General features: G+C 57.9%; 1 protein-coding gene across 3 annotated transcripts in view; it reads right to left on the reverse strand.

The window, feature by feature from the left end:
- The window catches only part of ATOH8 (atonal bHLH transcription factor 8), a 34,290-nt gene extending 27,081 nt beyond the window's left edge, over positions 1–7,209 (reverse strand). For 2 of the 3 annotated variants that reach the window (XR_010149078.1, XM_016948896.4), the window contains exon 1: positions 6,081–6,946. Coding sequence is in view for 2 of the 3 variants with exons in the window: in XM_016948896.4 (XP_016804385.1) it covers positions 6,081–6,854 (774 nt within the window). In the remaining variant the exon portion in view is untranslated. Of the gene's footprint in view, positions 1–6,080 lie in introns of all 3 variants that reach the window. The other variant, XM_016948897.4, reaches the window with a different exon arrangement.
- Positions 7,210–8,312: the final 1,103 nt, after the last annotated feature.

Genomic DNA, 8,312 nt, shown 5'->3' on the forward strand with positions numbered 1-8,312 from the left:
GATGCAGCCCCTCAGCCCCCAACAGCCCAGCTCAGAGGCACCCCAGCCTGGGCTGCCACTGCAAAGTGAGAATTTAGCACCCGTTCTGGTTCTAGGACGTCGAAGTATGGTGGAAAGAGCTGGTCTGAATTCCAGGCACTTACAAGCGGTGTGACTTTGGGAAGTGCCTTCACTCCTCAGAGCCTCCGTTTCCTCATCTGGAAAGTCGGAGTAGCAACGCCTGGGCAGCTCACAGAGCTTCAAGGACTACATCAAGCAGCTTCCACCGGAGTCTGAGCGGCACAGATTCTCCGTGACTGTTGGGCCCAGGCCACCTTGCAGTTATTACGATCTATAAGGCCAGGCAGAGGGTGGATGTTTCAAATACAATGTCTGTATTCATCTTTTAAGTGGCCCAATGAGGTAGAAATGGTCACTTCCACTTTACAGAAAAGCATGTGATTCTCAGGCATGTAGGAATTTCCTGGATCTCCCAACTGGTGAGTGAAGAGCTGCGTTTTGAACTCGTGGCTTAGCTGGGCTCTTTCCAGCATGCACTGCTTGGGGATCTGAATAAGTGTCTATAGTTTAAGGTGAGGAGGTAGGCAGCCCATCCTCCTGAGCTGGGGATGGAGAGTTCTGGGCTGATGATGCCATGAGATCCCTCTTAGAGTATCCACAGCAAGGCCCAGAGCCCACCCACCCACACCGCCTACAGAGTCCCCCACAGCCATCGTCGGCTCACCCTGGTCAGAGGACACGGGCCAAAGGAGGAGGCAGAATTACCTGGCTCCCACTCCCGACAGACTGCCCAACTTCCAGAAAAGTAAAAGGATCTGCCTTGTGCTCATCCCACAAGGATTTTTAAACTTTGGAGGAACAGACTTTGGCATTTTCGCGAGGTCCCATATGCCCCCAAAACATTCCACCCCACCCACCCTAAGCTGGACCCAGTTCCAGCAAGCATGAAAAAACATGAAGAGCACTGGCCTGGGAGCCCGAGGGCCTGGCTCCACTCCTGGCCAGCCATGTGACCTTAGGCAGGTCCATAAGCTTACAGGACCTCAGTTTTCTCACCAGTAAAATGGGCATTAGAACACCTGCTAGCTCAGAATGAGATCGCAGGGGCAAATGTGGGAAAACTTCCTAAAGAAACAACTCCAAGAACCCACCAGAGAATGCAAGAAAGGCCTCAAAGCCCTCCATGCTCCTGCTTCTGTGCCAACTCCTGCCCACCCTGCAGACCCAGCCCAAGACGCCCTCCTGGAAGCCCACCAAGATTCCTGGGCCCATAGAGCTCCAACAGCACCACATCCACTACACACAGATGAGCACTGGATTCCACTGAAATTATCATCTGATCGTCTCGTGTCAGTGAGTGCTGGACTCCCGACGTGAAGCCACTCTACCCAGAGCTGTTCAATGTCCTTCCCAAAGTCTATCTAAATAGGTTCTTTAAAATCCCAGCCTCCTGCACTGCCACCAGGCTGGACCCTGAGAACCTGGGTCTTGGTGGTTAAGAGCTATAGCCCCAGGGCCAGACAGGCCTCAGTACAGATCCTGGTCACTCTGTGGGCTTGAGCAATCTGCGTCACCTCTCTGTAAGTGTCCTCATCTGTAAAATGGGAAGACAGCACTACGGACATCCCACAGCAGGCTCAGGTAAGGCCTCACTCAGTGCAGTGAGGCTCCACGGCAGCCACCCTGGTGACTTTGGACATGATGGAACAGGAGGAAGGCCTCTGTCACCCTTACCTACCTGCATGGAGCCCCCAGTGCAGGCAGGCCTGTCCCTCGTTGCCCGAGAGGATGGTGTACAGGCTGCTTTGCACTCCCTATGCACTCCTTGCACCCTGTGGGGTTTCAGAGTGAGGGAGGTGCTGAGGGCACCATTCCCACACCCCCTCCAGGGCCACCCTGAGTTCACTCGGTGAAGACCCCCTGGGAAGCTCCAGGGGCAGCAGGGGAGGTAGCCCGGGCCCCAGGTGCTTGGCATGTCCTCCGTGGAGAGGACCACGGCAGAAGCCGGGGCCCCGCACTGTCTTCCATTGCTGCCATCCTCCATCAACCCTGAGGGGCCCTGAAGGGAGAGAGGAAATCCACACGCACACCACATGCCCCAAGGGTGGGCACAGCTTGTGAGACAGAAGGTCCTGCCACTCTGGCCCCTTCCCTCACCACCCCTCAAGGCCAGCCTTTCCCTTTGACCCCTCCCACCTGGCAGGGAGCAGCCCCACTCCCGGGGCCAGGCCAGCTGTGCACACATGGCCTTCACATGAGGCGGTAGGGAGGGCTCTGGTGCAGCTGCGCTGGTGGCATGTGCTGGGGCCTGACCATCTGCCCTGCACCACCCAGCCCAGACCAGACCAGACCAGAGGGCCTCTCTCCCACCTGCACCTCCCCACCTGCGGCCCTGCAGCCACCCTCCCTGCTCCCTTCCTGGTTGAGAGGACAGTGGATTATGACACAATGGGAGCCTGTCTGGCTTCCTCATGCTGAGGGTAGATGGCTCCAGGACATTAGACAGGCTGAGGAGCAGAGCTATTAGGAGTCTGGGTCCTGGGAGTCCAACCCAAGCTCCGCAGCAACAGCGGCACACAGCTACGCAGGCTGCCACTGTACATGACCACGAGGCACCGCCACCCTGGAGGCTGGCAAACGGTGTGCCAAGGTAGCATGTAGCACAAAACCCACAAGGCTACGTGCAGTGGCAAAAGACCGGGACAACTTACATAAGCTCTCTGAAACTCAGTGTCACCATCTGTGAAACAGGGCAGGGGGTGCGATAATATCTATTTCATTAAATGAACTAATACACATAACAAGCTTAGCACCATGCCTGGCACAAAGTAAGCATGTGATGAATGCTAATTTCTGTGACAGTTATTAAAACAATTAAAGGATTCTTATTGCTTCATCTGTGGAGAGCCTTGCCCAGCCCTGAGGACCTTGGAGATGCTTAAGAAATGTTCAGTGCTCTGGCTGTGCACAGTGGCTCATGCCTGTAATCCTAGCACTTTGGGAGACAGAGGTGGGTGGATCACCTCAGCTCAGGAGTTCGAGGCCAGCCTGGGCAACATGGTGAAACCCCCAACCCTACTAAAATACAAAAAATTACCCAGGTGTGGTGGCACGCACCTGTAATCCCAGCTACTCGGGAGGCTGAGGCAGAAGAATCACTTGAACCTGGGAGGTGGAGTTTGCAGTGAGCTGAGATCACACCACTGTACTCCAGCCTGGGCAACAGAAAGAGACTCTGTCTCAAAAAAAAAAAAAAAAAAATGAAATGAAATGAAAGAAATGTTCACTGCTCTTATAGGCCTCCTACCTTTCCTCACTTTCTCTTCTCAACACTGGATGAGGTCAGCAATATTACCATTTTACAACTTCAGCAACTGAGGCCCAGAAAGGCTCAGTGACTTGTCCACAGCCACACAGAAGGCATGCAGGGGAGGAACAACTCAATGCCTGGCCTCCAGTTTCCCAGATCAGTGCTTCTTTCATGGTACCAGGAAGCTGCTCAGGAGAATGAAGCCCCAGGCCAGAGCCACAATCCCAGAACCCATCTCAGTGCCACACTGGCCAAGGCCCCATTTCAGGCGGAGCTGATCTGCCTTTTGTCCATTTCCAAGGACCCATTTCAGTCAGGCCCGAGCCTAGCTCCAGAGCTGCAGCTCATCTGAATTCGGGGAGGGGGTGCGGAGTACATTTTACAGAGAAGACTGAGGCCCAGAGGAGGAAGGGGCTCCTCCAGAACACAGGACTTCCTCTATCGAATGGGTGCCATGGTGGTGAGGAGGACATGGTGGGTGTGGCCTTGGCCCCTGGTTCTATGACCAGAAACGTCCTGGCTGTATTTCTTTCCTTCCCAGCTAACAGGCAGGTGCCCACTATGGCCTGGCAGCCTTTCTAGGGAAGGGGCAGAATGGCTAGGGCAAGGAGGAAACAAACAGGAACAGGTGCTTCTGTGACCATGCATTTGTGTGTGCTCTTGAGCACGTGTAAGGAGCATGTGTGTGTGTACCTGCCTGTGTGTTTGCATTGCATACACACGCTCTCCCTGAGAGGGCATGGGTGTGCCTTCTACTTAGATACACTGAACTTGCCCTTTTTATAGAGAACTTCCCACGGTAAGGGGGGAAGTCAAAGGAGACCAGGATGAACAATCTCATCTCAAAGGGTCTGCCAAGTGTGCACCCTGCCTTGATTGTTAACAAACATCACAGGCTGGGGGCTGGGGGGGGTGGTACATGACGCTGATACAGATGGCACTGTGGGAAGCATTTGGCCAGGAGGGCATTCCAGAAACTGCTGTTATCTTCCCTAACCCACTAGGTGACCTTGGACAAGTCTCCTTCCATTTCTGGGCCTCAGTGTTCCATACTATAAAGAGTTAATCCAATTTCGACAGGGATTATGTTTAGATCAAATGAGATGGAATTGATTGTTGAATGAAGTAAAAGTCAGTGGGCACATGAGATGTAACAAAGCACTCAGATGAGTATTCTCTCAGCATACAGAGAGGCAATAGAGGAGCACAAGGGCCCAGAACCTGCAGTCAAAGCCCCTAGGTGCCAGCCCTGACCTGCTACTCAACAGCTATGAGGCTCTGGGCATGTGCCTCCCCAGTCTAGGAGGGGCTTCCCTAGTGGCAAGGTGGGCAGGTGGACAGGCCCTTCTGTTATCCTTCTGTCCTGGGGAGTGGGTTGCAGGATCCCCCACGCATCGCCACCTCTACCCAGCGATGCAGACACAGAGCTGCTGGCTCAGGGTGGGACTGACTGCTCCACTGGACCCACCGCCCAGGGTTCCAGCTGGTGTGGCTGAGGGCAGAGGCCCAGCCTGGTCTGTGACAGCCACCCGTCCCCCACCCCCACCCCACCTCACTGACCACTTTCCCCAAGCCCAAGCAAGACACTTTGGCTCAAAAGTCATAGGGCCTCTTTCCTCCAAGGATTCAATTTCCTTTCCATGGATGGACACAGGCACTACTGCCCCACCCCACCCCAACCCCCAGCAGGAAGAGGAGAGTGATCCAAAAAGAAGATCATGGTTTCTGAAATGTTTTGTTGCTGGATAAAGCCCAGAGAAGTTGAGCAACATTCCTGGAGTCACACAGCAAGTCAGCTGCAGAGTATGCAAATAAAAAGAAAAAAAAAACACCCTTCAAACCAGCCACATCTACCCTAACCCTTCCCCACGCCCTGTGTAGGGGTGGGAGAGAACTCACCACCTCCTTCCTAGAGCTCCTTCTCGCTAAGAAAATAAGAAGCCTAGAAGCCCAAGCGACTGTCCCGCCCCACCACGGGTAATTCTTGGGTTAAGTATTCTTCCGCTACCTGCGCAGGGGCACTGTCTGGTGAGGGCAGCCCGCACCAGCCCCAAACTAAAAAGTCCTGGACCCACCCCAGAACTAGGCTCTGAAGATGCTCCAGAGGGAATCCCCAACCTAGGCAGTCCCCTCGGCAGAGCTGCCTGCTTCACCACGGGTGAAAGGAAGGGATCTGCTAGAAAGACTCCCACCAGCCGATTCCTGAGCCCACCCCTGGGGAGAGGGCACAGGCTTGTAGCGCGGGTTCTTGAGGATGCCAGGGCAAGGAGTGCATAGCCCGGAAGCAACCTGAGTGTTCGGGGCATCACCGCTGGGGCCTGAAGAGGGGCTGACAACTCCCCCGGACTGTCCCACCGCAGCGTTCCGGACCTTGCCACCACCAACTGGAGAAGGCTCCCCCCTTCCTCCCCTGACAGATTCCCACATTTCCCCTCTCCACTCCGCACCGCGCCCAGGGGACTCCGGCAGGCAAATACTCGCTGCCATAAAAGTGAACTATGGAGGCTGAAGTCAGAAGCGCAGACAGGGTTACCCCCGAGGCGGGGGTTGAGGGCGGGGGGTGCTCGGGCCAGAGATAACCAACTCTTATAGCCACTTTGAAAACTATGAGCCATACCCTAGGACTGCCCACACCTGTCTGGGCACCAGGGTCGGACCGGGCGGGGCAGCTTGCCCCTTAAACACACCTCTATCCCGCCCCGGCCACTCGCCCACCCATTCCCGCAGTCGTCCCCCGGCGCAGTGAGGGCGTGCGGCGGGGAGCGGGTACCTGCTTCCTGAGCGCCTCGAAGGCTGCGCTGATGGTGTGCACCCGCGTCCGCTCCCTGGCGTTCGCCAGGAGCCTCCGGGTCTGCTGCAGGGCTTTGATCTCGGAGGAGGCGGCAGTCGCTTCGCCCGGTCGTTTCCTAGGCGACGCGGAGGAATCCGGGTGGTTATTGTAAATTACGTGTGAAATTGACGAGTAGGAACTTTCCCCGGGGCGCGTTGGGGGCGCAGGGCGCACAGTGGACTCCGGCGCTGGCGGTGCTGGGGGTGCTGACGGCGCGGGGCGCGCGGGCGGTGCGCACAGCAAGATGCGAGGACGCAGACCCGGCTCCCGGAAAGGCTGTGCCTCTGGGCCCCCAGTTGCCTGGCTCTGGGGCGCAGGAGGCGGCGGCGGCGGCGGCGGCGGCGGCGTGGGGAGTCCTGGCCCCACTGCGCCTAGGGCGAAGCAGCGTTTCCGCGCGTCGGAGACCTCGGGCGCCCGAGAGCCCCCGCGCTCCCCGGCTGTGTCCGTGCCCCCTCTTGGGGGAACGGCCGGCGCCACTGGGACTGGCACCGGCACCGGTACCGGGACCGGCTGCAGCCGATGGGTCCTGTCCCTCAGCCCGTTGGTGGCTACGGCGCGGGGTTCGGGCGCTTCCAAGTCCAGTCGGAAAGTTTTATAGCCGTTCGCGCGCCGCGCCGGCTCCTTGCCTTTCCGCTTGAGCTTCTTAAGGCCGTTCAGCTCCTTCACGCACACGGTCTTCCACGGCCCGTCCTCGAGGACCGGGATGTGCTTCATGGCGCGGGCGGCGCGCGAGGCAGGGGCGTGGGGCTGCCCGGGCCGCCGCCGCGCTCAGCGCCGAGGAGTCTCTGGCTCTCCCCCTTCGCCCGCCTTCCCCCTCCCTCTCTCCCTTTCTCCCCCTCGCCCCGGGCAGCTGCGCCGCCGGCTTCGGGAAGCCGCCGGGCTGTCCGTTCCCGGAGCGCTCAGAGTGTCATCTGAAGTCGCTGCCTCCTTGCCAGCATTTCTGGAGAACGCCCGCTGCGCTCCATCTGTGTTTGTTTAGCCTCAGTTTACACAGAAGCCCAGTTCGCGAGATCAGTCAGCGCCGCCGCCCGGAGAGGAGGCAGCTCCCGCCGCCACCGCCTCCCCAGCCCCGGCCGCCCGAGCCGCGAGCGCCTTTAAAGAAACAGGAAGCATTTTTCAAAACAGCTGGGCCGCCGGCCGCCTCCTTTGTCCGCGGGCTCCCTACCTCCCCCCCACCCCCATCCCCTTGGCCCAGAACCTGCCTCCTCCGGCGCTCCCTCCCCGCCCCTACTCTAGTCGGGGGCGCTTCTATGTTCCCAGAGGACAGTCCGCTCCTGCACAACCGCCCCGAGCACGTGACTTATGGGCCCCCCGGCCCTTCCCCAAATCACAGCGGGGCCTTTTCTCCCTGGCCTTGCCGGCCTCTCGGTGACGCAGCTCCGACCTTGCCCACCCGGCACCTTCCCGCCGCTCCCTCCGTCCCAACTCGCCACGAGACAGAAAACGCCGGGAGCTGGGACTTCTGCTGGGGGCCGATGGGGAAGGGGAGACTCCGGAGTTGCCCGGCGACCCACACCCGCCCGGCACGGCAACCCAGTCCACTCTCACTTGCTGGAGCGGGAAAGCAAGAGGAGCAGAGGGCTTAAGACAGGGAAACTGAGTTTCCGAAAGCTCCAAAGTCACGCAGCAAGTCACAGAGGCAGAGGAGGGTGGAAGCTTCGGATTTAGGCAGACCTAACATCTGCGAGCCTCCGCAGTCACCTCACTCCAGGCGCCCTGCTAAACCGGGATTTATGAGAAATTCGGAGAACAACGCCTAAGTCACAGCATTGCTCTGAGGAATTAAAGCACTAGGCACATAGGAACGGGTCGTCAAATGGTAGCTGTGGTTGTTGTTATTATTATTTATTGAGGCAAAACAGCTACTTGAGGCAGATTTCCTGGGCTCAAACCCCAGCTCCGCCACTCACTGAATGACCTTGGGAAAGTCACTTAACCTCTCTGTGCCTCCCTTTCCTCACCTGTAAAACGAGGGTCATAATCGTACCTTCCTCCCCAGGCAGTGTGAAAAGCGTGTATGCGCAAGGCACTCAGAGCAGTGCCTGGCACCAGGTGAGAGCTTTGCAGGTGCCCACGGTTATTGGCAAGGGGCAGAGGTAGACCCCCCAGACCCTCAGTCATCAGTGCCATTCCACTGGAGATTCTGGAAAGAAGGGGTCAAACTAGTAGGCC

The sequence above is a fragment of the Pan troglodytes genome, chromosome 12 (assembly GCF_028858775.2).
Source record: "Pan troglodytes isolate AG18354 chromosome 12, NHGRI_mPanTro3-v2.0_pri, whole genome shotgun sequence".
Lineage (NCBI taxonomy): Eukaryota > Metazoa > Chordata > Mammalia > Primates > Hominidae > Pan > Pan troglodytes.